Here is a 25,915-nt window from a genome sequence, read left to right as displayed (position 1 = left end):
GCCTGCAGAAGAGAAGAATGAGGGGGGATTTGATAGCTGTTTTCAACTACCTGAAAGGGGGTTCCAAAGAGGATGGCTCTAGACTGTTCTCAATGGTATCAGATGACAGAACGAGGAGTAATGGTCTCAAGCTGCAGTGGGGGAGGTTTAGATTGGATATTAGGAAAAACTTTTTCACTATGAGGGTGGTGAAACACTGGAATGCGTTACCTAGGGAGGTGGTAGAATCTCCTTCCTTAGAGGTTTTTAAGGTCAGGCTTGACAAAGCCCTGGCTGGGATGATTTAACTGGGAATTGGTCCTGCTTTGAGCAGGGGGTTGGACTAGATGACCTTCTGGGGTCCCTTCCAACCCTTATATTCTATGATTCTATGATTCTATGATTCATGAAATTAGATCTTTGGGGGCATACAATTTAGTGCGCATAAGGCCTGGGGATGAGGAAGACTGCTTTTTGTACACAATGTGGGCACTCTGAACACCTGGTGATGCCATGTGGCTTGACCAACAACCCTGCAACTTTTCAACATTTTGTAAATGATGCATTCAGAGATATCCTGGATCAATACACGATTATCTACCTTGACAATATACTGATATTTTCTGAGAACCTGGAGCACCACTACCATCATGTCTGGTACATCCTGGGGGGACTATGGAAGCGTGGAAAAATGCACCTTCAACCAGGCCACCATTGAATTTTTGGGGTACATCATCTCCATGGAGGGAATCCAGATGGAGCAGCAGAAGGCAGAAGTCATCCGTAACTAGACAGCGCAACAGACCTTATGGGATCTTCAGTGCTTTGTGAATTGTTATAGGAGATTCATCACTGACTTCTCTCAATTAATAACCCCCCTGACTTCTCTCCTTGGTAAAGCTGTGTGATTGGCTTGGTTGCCCAAAGCACAGCTTGCTTTTGACCAGCTAAAGGCTGCCTTCACCACAGCCCCAATCCTGGCACACCCTGACCTGACTCGTCTGTTTATAGTGGATGCAGATGCATCCAATGTGGCCCTAGGGGTGGTACTCTCGCAGCCAGAGCTGACTGGTACCTGTTGATAGTGTGTGTGTGGGGATAATTTAAAGGTTCCCCCCCCCAACAGCTTGAGTCATGCCCATGGGTGGCGTGTGAACTGCTTGCTGGGGGAGGCTAGCCCCCTGCCCTGCCCCTTCTGCCCAAGGTCCCACCCCTTCTGCACTCCCCGCTGGAGCCCAGAGCCCCCCTTCCCCCAACCACCACTGCAGTCACCAGCCCCGGACCCACACTAGTGTTCCCAGCCCTGAAGCGCTCTCAACCACTCGCCCAGCCCCAGAGTGACGTGAGGGTGGGTGCAGCCCCCCCAGCCCCGGAGCGCCAGGTGGGTGGGTGGCACAGCCCAAGCTGGGATCACCCCACAGGGAGACTGAAGCCTCAGTGAGCAGGAAGCAGGAGGGGAGGCTGGGGGCAGAGAATGGGCGAGGCCATGCCTGACTGTTTGGGGAGGCATGGCTTCCCCCAGCCTATGATACCCGCCACCCATTGTCACGCTCCCCCTCTTACCCTCACTGGCCCTTCCCTGCAGCTCTCAGATGTTTGCTGCTGCCTCTCCCCACGGCTGCAGCTTGCAGCTCACCAGCTCCAGGAGCTGCCGTAAAGGGAGGGGGCCTGGCTGGCAAATCCTGGCAAAAACCTGGTGTGGGGGGCATGCATGCCCCCATGTGTCACCTCTGTTCACAGTGACTAATGACCCAGTTGGTTCTGCACTCTTGGGCATTCTATTCCCAGAAGCCCATGAAGCTCATGGGCAACCCAAAACCACATGCACACAAATCATGGCAGATGCAGATACAAATGGAAAACTAAAGACTCTCCATTGTGTGACTGTGATCAGCCAGAACAGACCATGGAACATAACACAACTCACTCCCTGATTTCCAGATAGGAAGGAGGCGTGACAGCAATACACTCTGCAATTATCCAGCTTACCCATCTGAATGTAAAATTATAGTCGTTTATATAGACATTTCCATCAGCCACATGAAGAAGACCCCCCCTGAAATAAACCACAAAACAGTGGACAAGGAGCTGCTCACCATAAAAATGGCATTTGAAGTACGGAATCAGGACCCTGGAGGGCTCGGCACCCATTAAAGGTCTTCACTGCTCATAAGAACCTTGAGGACCTTGGCAAGGCCTGAGCGCTGAACCAGAGGCAGCTAAGGTGTGCCTTGTTCTTTTCTCAATCTGAGTTCACAATTACCTTTCTCCCAGGAAGGCGAAATGGGAAAGCTGATGCTCTATTGTGGAAGAGGGAATACTTCCAGGGAAGCAAAGAACTGACATCTGAGCCCCCCTTCTTCTTCAAGCCTGGGAACTTTGTCAATGCCACAATCCAGTGAGACCTGCTTTCCCTCAGCCGGTCCATCTTGAAAGGAGACGCACTAGCCCAAGGGATACAGCCCCTGCCACTGGGGGCTAAGATGTACCGTTCCATGCAGGATGGGGTAATGTACTTTGATGAGCATGTAGCTGTTCCCCCAGGGTGCCCCTGACTGCAAGTGCTACGGCTGTGCCATGCTGCGCCATTGATGGGGCACTTTGGCCACTGGAAGACCTCCTGCATGGTTTCCTGCTTTTTCTGGTGACCCCACATGCGGGCTGAGGTCCTAGCATTCCTGTGAGTGCTGTACATGTACCAAGATGCCCCAAATCAAACCCCTTGGCACCTTAGTACCCCTGGAGACTCTGGCTATGCCTTCGTCCTCCATCATTCTAGACTTTGTCATGGAGCTCCCATCATCAGATGGCCATACTGTAGTCTTGATGGTTGTGTACCGCCTGACCTAAATGGCCCATTTCATCCCCTGCAACCAGCTGTCGTCTGCCAAGAATACTGCCCAACTCCTACTGCACACTGTGGCCCCGCTCCATGGACTCCCAGACCACATAGTTTCCGATTGAAGCCCCAATTCACCTCTCCCTTCTGATGTGAAACATTCAGGCTACTGGACATCTGGATATCCACCTCCATCGCATACCACCTGCCAAACGGACAAACAGAATGGGTGAACCAAGTACTGAAACAGCACTTGAGCTGCTTTGTAAATTATCATCAAGACAGCTGGTCCATGCTCCTGCCATGTGCAGTTTTCCTACAATAACACCGACCATGCCTCTACAGATAGGAGCCCCTCCTTCGCTAATTATAGGTTCCACCCCCATTTCCATAGAATCATAGAATCATAGAATATTAGGGTTGGAAGGGACCTCAGGAGGTCATCTAGTCCAACCCCCTGCTCAAAGCAGGACTGATCCCCAACTAAATCATCCCAGCCAGGGCTTTGTCAAGCCTGACCTTAAAAACTTCTAAGGAAGGAGATTCCACTACCTCCCTAGGTAACGCATTCCAGTGTTTCACCACCCTCCCAGGGGAAAAAGTTTTTCCTAATATCCAACCTAAATCTCCCCCACTGCAACTTGAGACCACTATTCCTTGTTCTGTCATCTGCTACCACTGAGAACAATCTAGAGCCATCCTCTTTGGAACCCCCTTTCAGGTAGTTGAAAGCAGCTATCAAGTCCTTCCTCATTCTTCTCTTCTGAAGACTAAACATCCCCAGTTCCCTCAGCCTCTCCTCATAAGTCATGTGTTCCAGACCCCTAATCATTTTTGTTGCCCTCCGCTGGACTCTTTCCAATTTTTCCACATCCTTCTTGTAGTGTGGGGCTCAAAACTGGACACAGTACTCCAGATGAGCCTCACCAATGTCAAACAGAGGGGGACGATCACGTCCCCCGATCTGCTGGCAATGCCCCTACTTATACATCCCAAAATGCCATTGGCCTTCTTGGCGTTACCAGCAGCCTCCCCAAACCTTGCCACCACCGACTGGGTCCAACAGATGCAACTTATTCAGGAAGAACTCAAGAACCACCTACTAGAGGCAAAGAAGCCCTACAACAGGCGACATCGGCGACAAGAAGATCTGCCATTTGTGGTAGGCCAGAAAGCATAGCTCCCTGCCAAACACCTGCACACCAAGCCACCTTCCTGCAATTCGGGCCACCAGTTCCTGGGACCTTTTCTGCTATGCTAGCAGATTAACCCAGTTACATTCAAACTCCAGCTTTCTCTGTCTCTCAAAATACACCCATTTTCCCCCCTGTTTCCCTTCTGAAGCCCTACATGGAGAACTCTTTCCCTGACCACACCACACCACTGCCTCCACCAGCTGAAATCCAGGGCCACAAGGAATATGAAATGTATGCCATCCTCCCTTCTGGACATCTGTGCTACCTGGTGGATTGGGAAGATTATGGCCCTCAAGAGGCCTCCCATGTTCACACCTCTCACGGGGTGGAGGAATTCCACAAGGGTCAGCCAGATGGGCACCACCCCAAAGGGGGGCCTGCAGTAAGAGCCTGCAGGGCTAGAACCTGGGACCATAGGGGTTCTGATGACTCCACATCACCACAGAGGCTTAGGTTGGCCTTCTGCTGGAGGACCCTGTGAGGCTGGGCCCAGCAGGACGTACTGCCCAGCAGGACCCGAGTAGCAGTTCCTCGCAGCCTGGCAGTGGTACTTAAGCCAGAAAGCCATGACAGGGAGCCGACTGAGCAACAATACAGACTGCCTGCCTGCATGTGAGAGATCCCAGACTGGCTTCTGACCCTGCCTCCCTCTTGATGCCTGACTCTTGGTTTGCCCTCTGGCCTGTCTTGGACTCTGACCCTCTGGTACCCGACTCCCACTCTGACCACTAGGTCTGACTGCCCATGACACGCTTGTGATAATGAGCGTCGAGAAGGATTCAATGCTCTGCTGAGCCACAACCTCCTTAGGTGAGTCATGTAAGGTTTGTCTACACTGCGAAGAGAGACCCACGGCAGCAAGTCTTAGAGCGCAGGTCAGCTGATGAGGGCTAAAAATAGCATGGTATACCTGTTGTCTTATCTATGTGGAGTGCAAGCTCTTGGAGGCAAGGGTTGTTTGTGCCGTGCTGCGCCTGATCTCAGGTGGGTGCTACCTTCATGCAACTAACATCATGCTTCATGGCATAAACTGATCACTGCAGGGCCCAGGAAGGAATTCCCCACCTCTAGGTGCAACACTGTTCTTCCATCTCCACTGACTGGGAACCTAAGCCCACATCTCTTCCTCAGGAGAGTCACCTTTACCCATACAATGGTCCCACTGAAGTCAGTGGGCCGATTCTCGCACACAAGGGTTTTCAGGATCTGTGCTTAGATCCTTTGACGTCACTTACATGCATCTGTCCTCTTCATTAGAAGCCTTGCGACATCAGACAGTCCAAGTATGTAGAGGGGCCTCTTCTAGTCTGTGCTCAGCCAGCGTAGGACGGTCCCATAAAAAAACCTTTGTATCTCCAGCAATCGGGCTGCCGTTGCATTTTCCTTGGTGGGCTAATCCAAAAGCCAATCCACATTATTGTTTGCAAAGATTCCCTGATTGAAAGGCTACATTTTGCTTTGCCCAATTCCACTCTGGTCACCCTTACATCAGCCACTGTGTGGAGAGACCGTTTAGTGTGACAGGGGCAGAGACTCCACTTCATCCCCAGCACATCAGGGGTTAACACCAGTTTCCTTCCCCCTCTGCTCGCCTAGGTGTCCAGAGGAAGCGTGACTGGTGAGACAGAGGGTGGAGAATACCAGGGCTCTCTCGCCTGCCTGGCCCCTGAGTCCAAGCTCGGTGGCTATAACGTCCACACTGCTATTCTCAGCACTCTGGCTCAAGCTGAGCTACTGCAAGCCTATCTCTCCAGGCTGGGACTCACGCCCACCAGCGGCAGTGTAGATTTACCTTTACAGGCTTAGAATGTAAGACTCAGCCCAGGAGTAGACGGATTAGTGGGCAGAGTGCAGGGGAAACAAAACTTTTCTGGATTGAATTCTGATTCCTGAACAGGCTGTTTGTTCCTTACACACCAAACCAGCCCAGGCCGTGAATGAAGCAGGCTTCCTTAGAAACACAGCTCTGTTCAGTGGCCCAAAGAAAGAGACCAGAGCCTGCGATTGCCTGGTGTACCAGGAGTAGGGTGACCACCTTTTCAAAAGGCAGAAGCAGGACACATGGAGGACCCCCACCCCCCTCCATGGCTCTGCCCCTGCTCCTCTTCTCCTCAAGGCCCTGCCCTCTGGCCAGGCCAGAAGTCGGAGCCGGGCTGTGGCAAGAGCTGCCAGGGAGCCCAGGCTGCAGTGGGGAGTCCGGAACCTCCACCTACCCTGGGTGGGGTGCCAGGGTGCCTAAGAGCAGCCCCAGCCCATGTCCAGAGCATGCCACCCAAGGCAGGGGGAGTGTCCTGGAGTCTGGGGCTCCCCCAGGGACCCGGGCTCCTTGGGTAGCTCTTAACATGGCCCAGCCTGGTTTGGCTAAAGCCCCCCACCAGGAAAAGACTGACGCTACCCCTGAGCCTCGGGCAGGCACGGAGTGGTGCCAGTGGGAATCCGGGGCAAATACTGTCCTGGGACCAGCACTTGAACTCTGCATTTTGGGACTGTCCCACCCAGTTTGGGATGGGTGGTCACCCTCAGGAGGAAGGAAGAATTTCCGGTCCAAGGCACAATGCAGAAGAAGCAATTAGCCCAACAGCAACTGCTAACTTCTTCCAGCAGAAGACAGGAATTAGCAGGAAAATTGGTTCTGCATTTTCACCAGTAGGTGGCACTAGCAAGTTCTACACTGCATTAAACTGGAAAGACTGTTGAATAATGAGCAGGGCCTTGTGCCCCAAGCGATGGGTGCGGCGGCTTGTCATGTCCCGCAGCCTCGGGGATAAGGCTGGACCAGCTCAGGCAGCTTCATTTGTGTCTATCATTCATTTCACTTCCTGCATCTCACCCACTCGCAGCCCCGAAGAGGAAGGTTCCAGATCAATCAGAAGATTGCTGAGATTGGCCTTTTGTAGACACCTGTCCTGGAGCCCTCTCTACGCATAACACTATGCAAGGAGACTGGGCCTTGAACCAGGCATCTCCACTCCGAAGAGCAGGAGCTGTTACCATTTGAGCTAAAGGAATAGCTTCTCTAGCTAGTAGCAGTGGTAGACTTGTATGTGGGACAGCCACTAGCAGGGACCACAAAATACACACAGTTGGCTCTTAGGTTTTGTACAATCTTGTTTGGATGAACTGGCGATGTTGGGCGTAGCTGGAGCTAACTTCATGTTCCTTGGGGGGAGTGCCAGGATAAAAATAATTTTAATAAACAACACAGAGGCAAGTTCCTCACCCGTGTCACTAATAACTCCATTTGACATTAGAGCTGGGTGGTAAAGCTCTCTCACAAACACACACACACACAGCACCAGTTCTCATTTACACCACACACGGCCTGTTCTGCTGGCAAAGTCCAAACAAACTGAAATCTCACAAGTTTAAGAACAATCCTTCCCCTCCTGCACTGGGTGTTCCCTGTCCAGCTTCCAGGGTCCTGGAGGGTCGTGGCTCTCCCTACACAGCTAGCACCATGAAGTAAAAATAGATCAGCAGCATTCTCCCTGCAGCGAGGAAATACCCCCCACTTCCACCCACGTTTGTCATGGAAGAGACCATTGTACCCCATCCCTTTCCCAACATGCCCGGAGGTGCAGGCCTGCAGAGCCAGGTGGAACCTTAGGACTCCATTTCTCAGGATTCCTTCTGAGAGGCGAAAAAGGGAGCCTTGTCTTGCCTGAGCTTTGCCCACCCCACTCTGCCTTGCCTCCAGCGTGGGCCCTGGCTGTCGACAGAGTCGGTGGCCTGGGTTCTTCCAGTTCAGTACAATGAGCTGTTATTGGCGTGATAAGAGGATGGACTTCAGGTGAAGGCACTGGACTGGGACTCAGGAGACTTGGATTCAATTGGCTCTGCCACAGCCTCCCTGTATGACCTTGGGGAAGGCCCTTAAGCTTCTCATGCTCAGCTCACCATCTGTGACAAGGGATGACAATGCTGCCTGCCACCCTTTCTCTGTCTTGTCTGCTTAGGCCCCAGTTCAACAAACTCTTACACACGTGTGCTTAAATTTCCTCCTGTGAGTCGGTGCAGGATTGGGGCCGTAGACTGTAAATTTCTGGCGGGGCAGGAATGTTTGTAAAGTATCTGGTTCAACAAGGCCTTGGTTTCTTTTGGGCCCTCGACATGCAGCTGTGACACAAATCACACATAATAATCGATGTCGAAACAGGGGTTTCATAGATTCATACTGGCCAGAAAGGACCGCTACATTATCTAGCCTGCCCTCCTGTATAACCCAGGCCAGAGAATTTCACCCGCTTACTCCTGTAATGAGCCCAGTAATTGTGTCTGGATAAAGTGTATCTCCCAGAAAGGTGTCCGGTCTTGGTGGGGAGATTTCAAGAGCTGGAGAATCCATCATCCCCATGGCAGTTTGTTCCAAGGCTCAGTCGCTCTCCCTGTTAAACAAGTAGGAACCCACTTCTGAACATTTTGGCTTAGTCTTTAATTTTTTTAATTTATTGACGACATCTAAAGTGTGGGCCCAAATGCGCTGCTTTTCAGTCCCGGGAAATGTGAATTTCCTGGCTTCCACGGGCTTCAGCCAACAATTTTATTTTCCTGTCACCCCTGCACGCGGGTCGCTACCCCTGGAGCCTCGGAATGTCATGGATGCTCGGTGGAATTTCCGTTCCTTTGAGAACCGTTTGGATGGCGGGGGCCCGGGGCGGGGGGGAAATCCCCAGGCTGTAGCAGCAGCAGAAACAGGCGTCTCAATAGAAATGTCAAACAAACAAAAAATTATTTGTTGATGGGGGAAAAAACAAACCCAACAACCCACCACCCAGAGCAAGGCGGCGGCTCCCGTTGCATGCACAGCACTGCCAGAAATGCTAATCCACATCTTTGGCACTGCTCTGCAGCACTGACTGAGGAGGCAGCCAAGGGGGGACTTGGGGGGATTCCTAAGGGGGGCTCAGGGGCTTCTTTACAGGGGACTTGTCTGGAAATAGCAGCCCTGATCTCTGACCCTCAGACAGGCTGGGACAGAGAAGAGGTGCCCCTGTGCTTGGCACAGGGATGGAGAGCAAGGTTAATTGCAGGGACTCTCCCCCTGCAGAATGAATGGTATGTCTCTCAGGCAGGCAGCTGGTACCCCGATGCATTGTGAGTGCTGTTCAGCTAGACAAGGAGATGTCTTAGTGGCTGTGCTGGTCCAGGGACTTTACTTGGGTTTCCTGCAGCTCCTGGCTCCTTGGGCAGCAGCTGGCTTCTGCATTTCACCCCCTTATGGTTTAGCAGCAGGATCAGCCCCTCCATTTCTCTCTACTGCATTTGGTAAGTGTTGGGGCTCTGGCTTGCTCTGGCTGGGGAGCTGCTGGGATTAAGGGAGAATGAGGAAGGGGAGGAGTATTGAGGGGTGGGATAGGCATTGTTCCAGGCTGTCATAGGGTGCCCTGGTCAATTTCACTCACAGGGGAGGGAGGTCTTTGTCCCATAAAGGGGCTTGTAGGCAGCATGCTGCCGGCTTGGGGGAATAAAGGGCAAAGGAGGATGAAGAAGCAGAGGGAGAGAGATGTCAGGACATGGCTGACTCCAGATGGATGGGGGGTGGGGGTGGTAGGACATGTGTTTGAAATTCAGGGAAATCAAACTTTCCAGTGGGTTAAAATCACAGAGGGCTGATGATGCTTCCATCTTTGTGAGTATGTAGGACTGATGCCCAGACACTACGTTCACCCAGGGGTTACAAATACCCTGGACCCAGGGAGAGGTAATTAACAATCGTCAGGGAGTAAGGGGTCGCAAATGCAAAACTTCTCCAGGGACATGGCTGGTATTTCTTGTAGTCTCTAGTCTAAGTGGTGCCAGCAGCAGTGGTGGGTGTTGGACAGAACCAGGGCATGCCAGCGTCATGGCCGGGAGTTTTCTGTTCAGTAGCCGAATAATCCCTGGTGTCTGTGCTGCTGTTTTTCTGATTATTACACCTGGCTTGGAAGGCGGCTCCAGAAGTGTGGTCCCAGCTTGCAGGTCAGGATGTGAGGATGAGTTAAGCTGGAGGATCTGGTGTCATGGAGCTGAGAACAGGCTGAGTGATTCCTTTCGACACACAAATATACTGTGTATGATTAAAAAGTATTACAAATGAGCAACTAAGCCCCCAAACACTAAACTTTCACTCCAGATCCCTATCACTCCAACCCCCATCTCTATCTTCCAAGGTACTTGTAACCCCCACCCATGATCCCTATACTCCACCTCCCGCCCCGGTCCTAGTTTCTCATTACCCCAGAAATCACACCCTATCTCCCAAGGCCTGCTATTTCCTGCCCATGGACCTCATATCCATCCTATCCTAGTTCCCCATCACCCCTACAACTACACCCCTATCACCCAAGGCCCAATGATTCCCAATCCTGGTCCCCATCACCCCCAAACCCACACCCCTATCACCCAGGCTCCATCCCAAATTCCCATACTCACCCCATCACCTTACCCCCACTGCAGGTCACCATGCCCACCCCCTCCTATCTCCCCATCACCCCCAAACCCATACCTCTATTGCTCTCATGGCCCCCACCCTCAGAGTCCTCACCCCAGGTCCACCCTAGCTTTTCTGTCCCAGGCTTCCAGAAGGAAATCAGATTTCAAGAGCTGTGGGAGCAGAAATGGCTCCAGCAGTGCTGAGCTGTGTGTTGAGATGAGAGCTTGAATTCAGGGGGCTTGCCGGTCACGCCCAGACCTCCTAGCTGAAAAGCAGCCCCGGGGTGTGTGGTTCCTGAAGCTAAGCCCTGCCTGTTGGTAAATAGCACAAGCATTCCTGGCTTCTTGCCTTTCTTCACAGGCGCTCTGGGAGCTGTGTGTGGAGGATGAGGCTACACAGAAATGATCGTTCCCTTTCCAGACACAGTTTCACCAGGGCAACGGCCCCTGTGCTGCCCTTGCCACTTGATTGCAGCAGGTTTCCCCGGGAATACCCCGTCTCCAAGCCCCTGGCACCCAGGCCCAGCCCGTGCCCTCTGGCCACATGGAAATCTTCCAGACAGGAAGGCAGAGCAAAAAGGTCCAGTGTGTGGGGTTCCCCTTCCATCACCCCCTTGGGGGAGGTGGGTGCCTTGGCCCCTCTCATCCCCCACGGAGTGGGCAGGAGGTGTGACCGTGTGAACCTAGTGTGGCTCTTGGGGCACTGAGCTGGGATATTCACGCAGCTGCCCAGAGCCCCTGCATTGCTTTCCAGGACCTGCCGTTCTCTGCTAGCGCTGCTCCCACGGGCTGCCCCAAACCCTCCAGCGCAGCGGGGAAAGCGCTTGGTGTAATACTGATGGGTCCAGCCTGACCTTACATGTGGACATCCCTGGAGGTTTCCGGGGGTTCGTGTGATCCTAGATGGAGAATGGCGACGCCCCACGGCTCTGCCCCGCACCACCTCCCCCAGCCCCTGAGCTCCAGATGTAAGGAAGGGCCTTTCAGAGAGCTGGGGGTGGGGTGAGAATTGCGCTTAGGCTCAGCCCCTCCCTTCCCTGCCAATCAAAAAGTTCCGTGATTTCCCCATCCTCTGCTGGATTTTCTAAAGGCCACGTTCTGGCCCACGGCATGGAGCTGAAGGACACAATGATATGCAGGAATCGTTTCCACCAGCCGCTGAAATGCAGCTGTTGCTGGGGTGGAGTGCAGCAGCTGTTGAACAGCAGTTTAGGTCAGGCAGGGGCGATGAAACCCAGCAGGGCTTGGTATAAATGGCGGGAGTGATGCAGCAGAGGAAGAGATGGGCTCATCCCCCCACCCAGCAGGAAGACTCACGCATGGCCGGTGCTATTTCTGCCGCCATAAAAGCCCTTCCCCCCACCACCACCCGCAACCTCCACTCAGCAAGTCCGGCTGATAAACTGGGACCCGAAGCTGCCCTTAAATGCAAGTGGCCCAGGCAGGCCTACGGTCTTGCTCGGCTGCTAACCACGCTCTGAGGTCTCACACTTGCTGATGTCCCTGGAGGCGGATGGCGAAAGGTGGCATGCGGCAGAGGGATAAGGAAGGTGTGGAGAAACCTTGTGCCTGGGACTCTGGGGGCAGGAGCAGGAGATGGGAGGCTGAGGAGGATGTGAGGTGGCAACAGCAGACTGAGCTGTTTTCCTCAAGCCCCTGCCTTTAACTTCACAGCCTCCTGCTATGTGCCAGGGCAGCCACTTAATGAGATAAGTGGTGGGCCTCGAGGTGCTCTCGTCGCGGTGCTCAGGACTGTTCCTAACTAAGACCCGTCTACTGGAGATGGAATTCAAAGCTCAGCCGTTCAGAGGCACATTTCCTCCTTGGCTGGTAGCTTTCATGAGCCCCGATGGGCCAGATGCTGTTGTTAGTTACTCTGGCTCTATGCCAGCATCACACAGCAGTTTGGCCCTTAATTTCAGGTCTCCCACGAGCATGCAAAACGCTGCTAACTTGGACCCACTTACGCTGTCTTGGAATTGGGCCCTGTGACTCTGTCTGGGCTGAGGCTGGGATATTAGCTGGAGGGGGACAGATGGGGTGCCCTGGAAAAGGGCAGCAATGTAATGTATGTGGGAGGGCGGGGTCTCTGATCGCTCCAGGAGAGGAACCCAGAATCTGGACCCACTGTGTGATCACAGCCAGTATCCCCAGGAAGAGCCATTTGGAACTGATGAGTTACCTAGTGCCCGGGTCCCACCAGTAAATAGCATGGGCGGGCGTGGGGGAGTGTGGAATAATAGAGAAGAGGATGGGAGGCCGTGACGGGACGCACCCAGTTCACTGCTGTACGCTTGACATCCAATTGCTGCTGAAATTCTCCTGCCAGGACTAAACTCGTAAAAAATACTAGCTGCTTCTGAGGAGCCCCAAGCTAGGATCCAAGCGTCCTGATTCCCCTGCTCTGCCCTCTAAAACTCAGCGCCTCCTGGACCACCTTGATCTAGTCTGCCTTGCTCCCCTGACAGGTGCTGTGGGCTCCTTCTTTGGGTCCTGGCTTTGTTTAATCAGTGGCTTGGGTCCCAAAATGCTCAAGTGCTGCCTTTGAGCCAGGAAGCTGCAATCATGGGCCCAATCCCATACACATGCCAGGCTTTATTCTCTTCTCTGGGGGGTCTGTTGGGTTGGCGGAGCCTTGCGGAATAGCAGGGAAGGCCCTGTAATATCTGTCTGGAGTGGATGGCTCATGTGTCAGGGAATCCCAGAGATGCTCACAGCCTTTAAGGGGGAGGAAACAGCTGGAGGCTCAGACAGGCCTGGGCAGGCGGGTCATTCCCTCCTGTGGGGAGCAAGACACACGTGTAAGACCTTGGAAAATTTCCACCCTCCTTCCTGGAAGGGAAGCGGTCACATCGGTCACATCGCACAGGAGAAAATCTGCTGAGTGCAAAGGGTCCCAGAGAGGGAAGGATGACAAACAGCAGCACGCTCCGCTTCTGATGAGAGACTCCCAGGGGAGTCCCTGAGACACCAGCTGTAGGCACGTGGCCCAGGAAGCCATCCACTGGCTCCGGTCCCCAAAGGAATTAGCTGGGAGTTTGCATATGTTCAGCCACGGCGGCAAATTGAGTCTCTTCCCCCCTGACGTCTGGGTTTTTATTTCCTGGAGGGTGTTTGTGACTCTGAACAAAGGCTCTGAGGGGGCTGGCACCAGGCGAGACAGGGGATTGGTTACTGGGTGGGGAGTAGCAGAGGTGGAAGAGGAAGGGATTGGCTGTGAGGGGAGGCCCGGGAAGGAAGTGGTTGCTTATTGGATGGGAAGCAGTTGGTTCTATGTTGGAGGAACAGAGAGTCTGGTTCGTTGGGGGGTGGAGCTGGAGAGGAGTGGGTATTGGGAGGAGGCGTGTCACTGGGAGGTGGAGCCAGAGGTGACAGGTTAAGTGACTTGCCCAAGGTCCCACAGGGAGTCTGTGGCTGAGTCGGGAGCCGACCCTGGTGCCCAGGCCTGTGCACTAACCACACCTCTCCTGGTGCGCCCTGGTCCCGCCTGCCTTGTCTCAGATCACCAGACTCAAGCGCAGGAGACGCACGGCTGAGAGGAATTCATCAGTGGTGCCTCTCTGCGTCACCCTCGCTGCTGCGGCGCAGTAACCGTCCTAGCCAAGGACAGCCAGCCAGAGCCCTCTCCAGAACTCATGGTGCTGCTCCTGAGCCAGCCAGAAGGTGCTCCCGTGAGCTTCACTGGGCAGCCTGTCTCTTGCAGATGGGTGGGGGGCCTGCTACCTTTGTAGGCAGTGCTCTGCATTTCTTGCAGAATCCGTGCACTCAAAGCGGGTCACCGCCTGCCTGAGTTGCAGCCCAAAAGCCAGCTCCCTGCCCTGTAGATCAGTGTTTCTCAACCAGGGGTCCAGGGCCCCCTCGGAGGCCGCGAGCAGGTTTCAGGGGGGCCGCCAAGCAGGGCCAGCATTAGATATGCTGGGGCCCAGGGCAGAAAGCTGAAGCCCAGAGCCCTGCCACCCGGGGCTGAAGCCAAAGCCTGAGCAATGTAGTTTCATGGGAGCCCCTGTGGCGTGGGGCCCCAGGCAACTGCCCGGCTTGCTACTCCCTAACCTAATGCTGGCCCTGGCTTTTATATGCGCGTGTTAGGAGGTGCCGGCTGGAGGAGTTTGGCACCCAGATGCCATTTTCAGGATTTGTGGAGCCCTTGTGCCAGCGTGGCATTCCCCGCGCAGCACGTCAGGGTGCTCTCCTCAGCACAGAACCGTTGCCCTGCAGACGGCGGCTGGCGGGGGCCTGAACCGCGCTGAGCCTCTGACTGAGGCACCAGATTCTGGGTTTTTCCCCAAACGTTTCCTAGCTCTCCGCTGCTTCGCACAGGCTCCAGGACAGCCCTGCCATCTAGAGGAAAGGGGTGGTCTCCAGCCGCGAGCCACACCCAAGGGCACTCAGCCTTCTCCAGCTGCTGAAGAGCCGCTTTGGCAGGAAGGGAGCCTGCAGCCAGTCAAGACTGAAGCGGATTTAGAACATGAAAATGTGGGGGACACGTGTATTACATAAAAGAATAGTTTGTGCAGTCATCAAAGCAGCTAATAAAGGTTACTATTAGATCAGCTGCCTTGCAACTGAGACACTTCATAGGAGAAGTTTCTATTTACCTTCAGGGGCTATCAGAGCAAATCTAGATTTCACCTGTGTGTGTGTCACACTGTCTGAGTGTGTGGAGGGGCTGACATCTCTGTACGTGTCTATGTGTGTCTGTCTCTCCCCCTCCCCCCAACCCCCATTATCTAGGGAAAGAATCCAAGGGCAGTAACGAAAGTTGACAGCAAACAAAAATCACCCAAGAAGCATGTAATAGTGAAGAATAACTGTGATTTTCAAACCAGACAAGGGGAAAACTCATCCCTGCTGCCAGCCATCAAGGTCAGTGGGAGGTTCAGCTGGTTGAGCCTCAGCTGACTTTGGGCCTTGGGCTCATTTCTGTGATTGTGTAGATCTCTTAGGTGATCAGCAAGCAGGAGCGAGAGAGAGGAGAAGAGAGAGGGAGGGAGTGGGAGAGGTTTGGCTGTGAGGGGAGAGAGCAAAGGAGCTGAGTCTGGCGGCTCATCTACCCTATGCTAGTGACAGAACTTGGGACAGGAGTGGGGGACAATGAATCCCTCTGCTGTGTTCAGGGTCACAGCCCTACATGGGGCACTGGAGATGGGCAGCCACGGCTCCCTGGATATATTCATTCTCTACGTGTAATGTTATTCTGCACTGTTAAACAGTCCCCGAGTTCCACCTCGGAAGTGTTTCAGAGGAACAGCCGTGTTAGTCTGTATTCGCAAAAAGAACAGGAGGACTTGTGGCACCTTAGAGACTAACCCATTTATTTGAGCATGAGCTTTCGTGAGCTACAGCTCACTTCATCAGATGCATACCGTGGAAACTGTAGCAGACTTTATATATACACAGAGAATATGAGATAGAAGAAGCAATTTTCTGTATCTACTGCATACTGTTTAGAAAGTTTGGGCTCCTTCAGGACTGGAAGGTGCTGTAGAAATGTGAGTTTCTGTTCTATAGAAGGGAGAATTTTTATAAAGTCCTCATCTCCTCTCTAACATCCATCCATCTCCATCAACGTCAGTGGGCCAGATACTGCAGAGGCTTTCAGAGTGCGTCTAAGGGATGGTGGCACGTGAACAGGACACTTGGAGTCAGCTTGCTCAGCTCTTAAAGGCTGACCTTGCGGATGATACGAAACTGGGAGGAGTGGTAGATACGCTGGAGGGGAGGGATAGGATACAGAAGGACCTAGACAAATTGGAGGATTGGGCCAAAAGAAATCTGATGAGGTTCAATAAGGATAAGTGCAGGGTCCTGCACTTAGGACGGAAGAACCCAATGCACAGCTACAGACTAGGGACCGAATGGCTAGGCAGCAGTTCTGCGGAAAAGGACCTAGGGGTGACAGTGGACGAGAAGCTGGATATGAGTCAGCAGTGTGCCCTTGTTGCCAAGAAGGCCAATGGCATTTTGGGATGTATAAGTAGGGGCATAGCGAGCAGATCGAGGGACGTGATCGTTCCCCTCTATTCGACATTGGTGAGGCCTCATCTGGAGTACTGTGTCCAGTTTTGGGCCCCACACTTCAAGAAGGATGTGGATAAATTGGAGAGAGTCCAGCGAAGGGCAACAAAAATGATTAGGGGACTGGAACACATGACTTATGAGGAGAGGCTGAGGGAGCTGGGATTGATTAGCCTGCAGAAGAGAAGAATGAGGGGGGATTTGATAGCTGCTTTCAACTACCTGAAAGGGGGTTCCAAAGAGGATGGCTCTAGACTGTTCTCAATGGTAGCAGATGACAGAACGAGGAGTAATGGTCTCAAATTGCAGTGGGGGAGGTTTAGATTGGATATTAGGAAAAACTTTTTCACTAAGAGGGTGGTGAAACACTGGAATGCGTTACCTAGGAAGGTGGTAGAATCTCCTTCCTTAGAGGTTTTTAAGGTCAGGCTTGACAAAGCCCTGGCTGGGATGATTTAACTGGGAATTGGTCCTGCTTCGAGCAGGGGGTTGGACTAGATGACCTTCTGGGGTCCCTTCCAACCCTGATATTCTATGATTCTATGATTCTATGTGTATATTCCTGAGGGGTTAGTAGCTTGTTCTTTGCTCTAAAGACCCATCCGATGTGTTCAGCACGGGGTGCCCTACATGGAGCGTCCAGGGGACAGCTGCCCAGGCTGCCTTCGCTCAGGAAATGCTCAGGTGTGGCCATTACCTCTCCCTCATCACCCCCATGCAGCACCCCTTCGCAATCCGGCAGAGTCATTTTGCCTTGCAGGGCTTAATAATCTCTCATTTCCCCACAGTAAACAGCAATTCCCCGAACACTGCTGGTGACTTCTCTCAGTGCTCCCAGACTGTGATGGCTGTGGTGGGTCCAATTAGCATGTATGCTGGCAGGCAGGAGTGCTGCTGGAATGGCTAACATGGAGCAATACAAGCAGCTGGCAATTACAGAGTTGTTCACTATGGAGCGTTTGCTGGGGCTGTGTCCAGTCCATGTTTGAATGTCCCAAGTGATGGGGCCGTGGGTCCTTTTCTTGAGATGACATCACACCCACTGAGATCTCACTGCCAGAGTGGTTTTCCTGATATTCAGCCTAGATTGTATCATTCCGAAAAAAATCTTTTCTTCGTGGCAATCCCATTGTTTCTGGAAACACTGTACCTGGTGTGGTCACCTGTGGCACCTACAGTAACAAGAACTGAGAGATGGTAGCAGAAAATCTGTCCCCAATCTAGATTTTCAGTTTATTTCCTTTGGACATTTAGCAGTGCTTTGTGGCACTGTTTCTCTAGCATAGTTAGGGCAAGAATCATAGAATCATAGAACATCCGGGTTGGAAGGGACCTCAGGAGGTCATCTAGTCCAACCCCCGGCTCAAAGCAGGACCAATCTCCAAGGGTCGTGGTGGGTTCTCCATCAGTGACAATTATTAAATCAAGACTGGATGTTTTTCTAAAAGATCCGCTCTAGGAATTATTCTGGGGCAGGTCTCTGGCCTGTCATGTACAGGAGTCAGGCTAGAGGATCACAATGGTCCTTCCTGGGCTTGGAATCCCTGAATCTTCCATAATAAGTAAAGTTTCTAGTTTCCTGATTTCCCAAAGCACTGAGCCCTCAGTAGCGTCCATGGCAATTACCTGCAGCAGGACAGTCGGGACATCAGTGGGAATGGGCCAGGGCAGTACACCCAGGTTGGTGACATCCATTGACTTCAGTGGGAGTTACTCATCTCTGGAAGGAGAGTCAGGAACAGGCCCCCAACTTTGGTTGTTCCAAAGAGGAGGCTCTGCTCAGGTTTTACTCTGAGCCCAGTACATGCTGGGAGTTTTGTCAGTGCTGGGAGGTTACCCAAGCTGTGCAGACACGACCGATAACGCTCATGCTTGAACCTCCCTGTGAAGTCAGTGCTTTGGTTTGAGGAGCTCCCAATGTCAGGAAACGCTGCCCTTGGGCAGCTCACATAAAGCATAGCCTTCAATTTCCCCATCTGTAAAATTAGAGTAGTACGTATCTGTGCGCCCATTATGATGCCCTGTTTTCAGTTGCTTATAACTTTGCCAAACTTTAAGTATTCAGGCTGAAATTCCCCTCTGCCTCTGGTTGAATTTTGTTGGAAAATTCAGCAAAAATGGCTTAGCAACTTCTGAGAATGAGCGTAAGGAAAAATACGTTGTTTGGTCCATGTTAAAATTCTTCCAACCACTCTGTTGAAAAGCTCTATAGGGGCTTGACATTGGGACGGGGGTAGGATGGGGAGCAGGTGGAAAAGGTCACCTGGTGTCAGGGATGTGCCTTTCGCTGTTCCTGTGAAAAACTACCCAAATTTGGCCACATTATAAACCTTTTTAAAAATCAGTGTGCACATGCTCAGTAGAGACTTGTTAGAGTCTGGCTGCTAAATTCTCTGAAGATCCAAGCTGCACCAGGCCAGGGCTGCAGGGGCTACAAGGGATTTTGCTTGCAGTTGCTGCTTCTGGCTGCTCTGGGCCAGGGTGGGGACAGGCACAGAAACTGAGAGCAGGGCGACTGTCTCTCCTGGGCTCGTGATGCCCTCTGTGTTGGCACCCAGGAAGCATGGAGGAGGAAACAGCCTGACATAAACACAGATGGGACAAGAGCTAGACCTAGAGATTGGGGGAGGGAATAGATTGGGACAAGGATAGAGAGACAGGAGCTGGAGGGGAGACTGGGGAGGGATGTCAGTGTTTCAGGGGAGACTTGGACAAGGAGCTAGGGAAGTGGGGGAGAGACAGGATAGGCACAGGGACAGCTTGGAGGGAGTGGGGCAGAAGGTTTCTTAGGGTTTCAGATTGGGAGGAACAGAGACAAAAGGGTCTGTGACCACTAGACACATTCTTCTTTTGAGCCTGAAATGGAACCCAAGACTCCCGAGTTTCACCATTCCTCTGCTGTCAGCAAATATCTATGAAGCCCACTGACAAAGAGTGTGTATCATCGCCCTCTAGTGGCTGGTCTGCTTAGAGGATGACAAACTACTACTGGGGTCAGTTACTCCATTAGTATGGGTGGCATAGGAATAGTTGGTGCTCATAAGGACTGCATGGGGCGAAAGGATGCTGTCATGGTTAAGGCAGTTGAATGCTGCCCTGGATTCTATCCCTGCCTCTGCCACAGAGTTCCCATGGGATGCTGGGGAAGTTAGTGCTCCTCATTTTCCAGGTGCCTCACTTGCGAGCCTGGGGTCTGGTTTGCAGCAGTGCTGAGCACTCACAGCTGCAGCTAAGGTCAGTCAGAGCCGTGCTTTATCAACAGCTATCGAAGGCTAAGGACTGGGAAAAAAATCGGCTTAGCTATCTCAATCTGGGCACCCAAAAGCAGTGGACATTAATCTCTGGGCCTCAGCTCCCCATCTGCAAAATGGGGATAATACCCTGGCTCAGCCCCACAGAAAAGTCCCTGAGGAGCTTAATGATTCTGTATTCAGAGCAGGGTTTGAATAGTGTGCAGTTAATGAGGCCTGGGCCACACACTGACCAATTAGGATAAAACAAAATATTAACTAGCTGCCGTCCTCCCTGTGCACTGAGTGAGAAAATGAGAAAAGCTCTGTGGAAAAACTTGTATGTGCCCATGTAACTAAGGTGTGTATTATATAATGCATATGTAACACCGACAGCCTCCAGTTATTGAAGGGCAGGATTGAACCGGGGATCTCTGGGGCTTAGTGCATGAGCCTCTACCTCATGAGCTAAAAGCCAACTGGCTGCTAGCTAAGGCTGTAGAGCAGACTCGTTTTATCTCTCTCTCCAAGTGGTCTCGGTGCCACTAGATGGGCCAGAGCACCACACCTGGGAGGTGTGGGGGTTACATGTGGGCACAAGGAGACTTAATTGACTTTGCAGCCGTCATGTTCTTTTAAAGTAGTTTTTTGTTTGTAAATATTATGAAAATGGAGGGCAGAGCCTTTTCCTCTCAAGGTCACCATCTGATCCCACACAGCAACACGGGAAAGGTTGTCTGTTGCTAGGGTGATGAGCATGGTATCTGTACTTTGGGAGATAGAGAGATTGCCTCATTAAAGAGCAAGTCCAGACTCATTCTAGCACCTTTTCCCTTTGTCCTTGAAATTCTCGGAGAAGCTGAAAGAGTTAGAGGCCAGAGAATGCGTAAGCCAGTGTCATTGTTACTCTAAAGCAGTGCTTGTCAATCTGTGGTCCGTGGACCCCCGGGGCTCTGCAGACTGTCGAGGGGTCTGCGAAAGGTTGTTGTTACCATAGAACACTGGTCTTCTTCCAAAAAAGAAAAGGAGGACTTGTGGCACCTTAGAGACTAACAAATTTATTTGAGCATAAGCTTTCATGAGCTACAGCTCACTTCATCGGATGCATTCGGTGGTCTTCTTCCTGTGGTCCGTGGACCCCTGGAATCTAAGATTTCCAAAGGGGTTCAGACCTCCAGTCAAAAATTTTTAGGGGTCCTCAAATGAAAAAAGGTTGAAAACAACCACCTTGGAGCAGAACTTGGTCTGATTGTGGTTTGATCACATCAAGCAAAAGCGAAAGTTTATAAAAAACAAACCCAAATCCTGCCTGGAATGGCGGAAAAATTTGAAATTGGCCGGCTTTCACGTGGGTACTGAAGATGCTGAGGCTGAACTTTGCTGTCCTCACACAGCCGGTGACTCACAGGACAATATCACATTGTTCATTTATCTGACTAGCCTCAATTTGCAGCCCACAGATCTCAGCAGAAATCTCTCTCTCATTGGGCTTCAGGGAATGTGGGTTGCAGATTGAGAACATTAGAGTCTCCCGTTTTAAGTGGCTTCATTCTGACTGTTCGTGTTGGACTGAAGTTTGAGTACAAACCTTTAACTGCCCCCCTTCCAATTGTATCCCTTGTGCAATTGAGATATATTGCATGATGCTTCTCCGACAAAGAGGAGCTCTTACATTCATTCTAGATAAATGGCTCTCAGCCTTTCCAGACTGCTGCACCCCTTTCAGGAGGCTGATTTGTCTGGCCTACCCCCAAGTTTCACCTCACTTAAAAACTACTTACGTACAAAATCAGACATAAAAATAAAAAAGTGTCCCAGCCACACTATTACTGAACAATTGCTGACTTTCGCATTTTTATCATATAACTATAAAATAAATCAATCGGAATATAAATATTGTACTTCCATATCAGTGTACAGACGCTTCCCGACTTACGCAAGCATTCCGTTCTGGAACGCCTTGTGTAAGTCGAAATTTGCATAAGTCGGAAACGTATCTCCGGCCATTACGCAACCCCCCCCAAAAAAAACAAAAAAAACCCCTCCTATTTCTAGTTTACAGCAGTTTTTCTGTAAACTCGGATTTGCGTAAATTGGGTTTGCGTAACTCAGGGAGCGTCTGTATAGTAGATAGAGCAGTTTAAACAAGTTATTGTCTGCATGAAATTTTAGTTTGCACTGACTTCTCTGGTGCTTTTTATGTAGCCTGTTGTAAAACTAGGCAAATCTCTAGATGAGTTGATGTACCCCCTAGGAGACCTCTGCGTACCCCTAGGGGTCCACATACCCCTGGCTGAGAACCAACTGGTCTAGATTAGCAACTGATTACATGACACTCTCAGCTTTCATTTAAAAAATGAGTACGTTTCTAGCCCTCATGATTGCAGAGAAAACCCTGACAATGTAAACCCAGCTTTCTTCCCCTCCAGTGAGAGCCCTAACCACCAGGCCAGAGTCATTCTCGTTCTCGCCTTCTGGCCTAAGGATTAGTCAAGTATTTTGAACACTGTGGAACAGCTTCAACAGGAAAGCCTGAGAGAGCCCCCCCCAGCCCAGCATAGCCAATAGCCTGGTGTTTAGGGCTGTCATGGGGGATGTAGGAGCCTTGGGCTTAAGTCCCTGCTCCAGAGCTGCCACTGAAACTTGCCTCTCCCACACCTGATGAGTGCCCCAACAGCTGGGCTACTGGGTGTGAAGGCAGCAGCAGCCCCGCCTCCTGGGGCTGTGAGAATCTAGCCTTTCATTTCCTTTTATTTAAAAAAAATGGTTTAAAATGCCCCAAAATGAAACATTTCAGGCCGAATGAACAAAATTTTTCTGACTTTTTTGATTTGTCAAAAAATCTGAAAACTGCTGGTTTTGGTTTGACCCTAAACTGAAAAAAACTTTCCTCGTTTTTTTTGGAACTTCCAGCAACCTGAAAACTCAGTTTCTCGCTCAGCTCTGCACAGCTCCATACTTGTGGACAAGTCACATGACCTGTCTGCGACTCAGTTTCTTCCTCTGTATCACGGCAATGATACCTATCTGGCCAGGGTGTGGCAAAGGTTAATTAATTGCATGGGATGGTCACTAAGGTGCTTGGGAGAGAAGCAGTACTGGCGAAAGGCACATCCCTAATCCCTAATGAGCGTTAATAGTGGGGGGGATTTTAAGGATTATTCTTCACCTGGGGCTGACCCTGATGCACGGTTCTTACTCCCCTGTAGTACCGGGCTGCAGTGGAAGTGCTCATACCTTAGACTGGTTTCAGAGTAGCAGCCGTGTTAGTCTGTATTCTCAAAAAGAAAAGGAGGACTTGTGGCACCTTAGAGACTAACCAATTCGTTTGAACATAAGCTTTCATGAGCTACAGCTCACTTCATCAGATGCATTCAGTGGAAAATACAGTGAGGAGATTTGTATACACACAGAACATGAAACAATGGGTGTTCCCATACACACTGTAAGGAGAGTGATCACTTAAGGTGAGCTATTACCAGGAGGAGAGTGGGGGGGGGGGACTTTTTGTAGTGATAATCAAGGTGGGCCATTTCCAGCAGTTGACAAGAACGTCTGAGGAACAGTGGGGGGGTTGGAGGGGGGGAATAAACATGGGGTGTCAAATAATAAAATAAAATAATAATAATAATAATAATAATAATAATAATAATAATGTCAAATAAACATTGTTTCATGTTCTCTGTGTATATAAATCTCCCCACTGTATTTTCCACTGAATGCATCCGATGAAGTGAGCTGTAGCTCACAAAAGCTTATGCTCAAATCATAGAATCATAGAATCATAGAATATAAGGGTTGGAAGGGACCCCAGAAGGTCATCTAGTCCAACCCCCTGCTCGAAGCAGGACCAAATCCCAGTTAAATCATCCCAGCCAGGGCTTTGTCAAGCCTGACCTTAAAAACCTCTAAGGAAGGAGATTCTACCACCTCCCTAGGTAACGCATTCCAGTGTTTCACCACCCTCTTAGTGAAAAAGTTTTTCCTAATATCCAATCTAAACCTCCCCCACTGCAACCAATAAATTGGTTAGTCTCTAAGGTGCCACAAGTCCTCCTTTTCTTTTTGCGAATACAGACTAACACGGCTGCTACTCTGAAACCTGTCATTATGCAAGGCACTGAATTTAGCTGTATGGAGTGGAAATCTATCAACTTCATGAAAAAACTCGTACAGATACAGACAGACATCATCTTCCTTTTCAAATGCAAACAGATGGACATCATACCAAAAGGACTGAAGGTAAAAAATCCATTACAATCTACATACCACACAGACTATGCTGACAGCTTGTGCCACACGCTCTCAAAGAAACTGCGGAACCACCTGATCAACATCCTTTACAGCAAACAGGGAAAGTTTAAGAGTGAGCTCTCAAAACTTGATACTCTCATAAAAAACCAACCTTCCACACAAACTTCCTCAGGGCTGGACTTTACAAAAACTAGACAAGCCATTTACAACAAACACATTACTTCTCTACAAAAGAAAAAGGACACTAAACTATCTAAACTACTGCATGCCACAAGGGGCCACAACAGTGGTTCCCTTAACCCACCCAGCAATATTGTTAATCTATCCAACTATACTTGTAAGCACAGTCAGGATGAGCTCCACCCTGACATCTGGTGGTGAGGTGTGGCAAGTTGTGGAAAAGAACTTCAGGGGCCGATCTCATTTGCATAGGCACACCCACCCTGCCTAGAATGAGGCCATAGCTGCTCAAATGATCAGTTTGGCTGCTGTGGGATCCCCAGTGTCTCTGTTATTGGGGCAGGAAGAATAAATTGTTATTACCCTGATTATGGGAACTGTGCTTGGAACTGTACTTGGCCTTTTGTTATGATGGAGGGACTCGCCATCAACTAAGTAGCACTCGCTAGGCAAGGGACATGGGTTCCAAAACTCTGTGAATTGAGAGAGGGTGGGGGATAAGTATTAATACTTGATGGTATGGGCCCTTGGATGAGGGCCTTACATACTAATTGCACTTCCTCCTCTCTCCACTGGGGAATATCAGAGCTAATTTTGATTTCATTAGAAATCTAGTTACAGGCTACTGAGCTCACTTTGGGCTAATGGTTCACCAGCACTGAGGCTCCCCTACTACAAGCTGAATTCACTTAAGAGCTGAAATCACTGAGTGTTGTGTTAAGTAGTGGGGAAGCCTGAAGATATATTATGGAGCAGTTTGCGGGACGGCTGGAGTGTCTTGTGGACAGGCTGGTGGAGCAGTTCATAGGACGGCGGGAGCTACTTGAGGGGTGTGGAGCGGAGCAGTTCGTGGCCTGGCTGGTGGAGCAGTTTGTGGGACAGCAGGAGCTGCTTGTGGGCCGCGGAGCTGAGTGAAGCAGTTTGTGGGGCGGAGCGTGGGGCGGAGCGGAGCGAAGGCCTATGGAGCTGTGGGGCGGTCAGCTTCAGATCATGGAAGGTGCCCCCTACCTATCTCTCTCTCCCCGCCCCCCCATCTCCACCCAGGTTGGGAGGTAAAGCTCTGCAGATAAACTTTCGAACTCTGGGGCTGCCCTGACCAGGGACAGAGACTTTTGGGTCATTGGACTTTTGGGACTTTGGGTGATTTGGGGTTCCTGGACTCAAGAACCAAAGGGAAAGGGCATGCCCCAATTTGCTTGGGGTGGTTTTTTTGCTCATGGGTTGTGTTACGAATCCTGTTGGTGGTGTTTCCCCAACATAATGCCACATTGTTTCTCTCTGTTGTTAAAAGGCTTTTTGCTACACTCAGACTATGTGCTTGCGAGAGGGGAAGTATTGCCTCTTGGAGGTGCCCAGCGGGGGTCTTATATATTTGTCCCAGGTCACTGGGTGGGGGCTCGAGCCGGTTTGCATTGTGTTATTAGAATGAATCCCCTAGATATTGAACCCGGCCCTTGTTGCTGCCAACTCTGACGGGCAGAAGGGTTACATACTCTTAGCCCAGCAGAAGAATCTGTCCTATCTCGGGGCCACTCCTTCTGCCCCTCCACCCCCACGAATAGGGTACAGTTCTGGGGTGACCTAGAATCCCATTTTTGATGTCTCCGACTCAAGGAATATTTCCAACACACCTCTGAACAACATACTAACCCACAGAGACCTTCCTCCCAAGACTACAAAAAGAAGGATTCTGGGTGGACTCCTCCTGAAGGTCGAAACAGCAGACTGGACTTCTACATAGAGTGCTTCCGCCAACGTGCACGGGCTGAAATTGTGGAAAAGTAGGATCACTTGCCCCATAACCTCAGCTG

The 25,915-nt window shown here is 51.1% G+C and overlaps 1 protein-coding gene across 3 annotated transcripts in view; it reads left to right on the top strand.

The window, feature by feature from the left end:
• Positions 1-9,086: 9,086 nt before the first annotated feature.
• Positions 9,087-25,915, top strand: part of FABP3 (fatty acid binding protein 3) — a 115,419-nt gene continuing 98,590 nt past the window's right edge. The window contains exon 1 of one of the 3 annotated variants that reach the window (XM_048826171.2): positions 9,087-9,279. In XM_048826171.2, the coding sequence (XP_048682128.1) occupies positions 9,102-9,279 (178 nt within the window). In that variant the 5' untranslated portion in view covers positions 9,087-9,101. The remainder of the gene's footprint in view (positions 9,280-25,915) is intronic. The other 2 variants (XM_048826173.2, XM_048826172.2) reach the window with 2 other exon arrangements.

Source organism: Caretta caretta, chromosome 19 (genome assembly GCF_965140235.1).
Source record: "Caretta caretta isolate rCarCar2 chromosome 19, rCarCar1.hap1, whole genome shotgun sequence".
NCBI classification, from domain to species: domain Eukaryota; kingdom Metazoa; phylum Chordata; order Testudines; family Cheloniidae; genus Caretta; species Caretta caretta.
The sequence above is the reverse complement of the archived record's forward strand: the minus strand, read 5'-3'. Positions and strand labels throughout refer to the sequence as shown.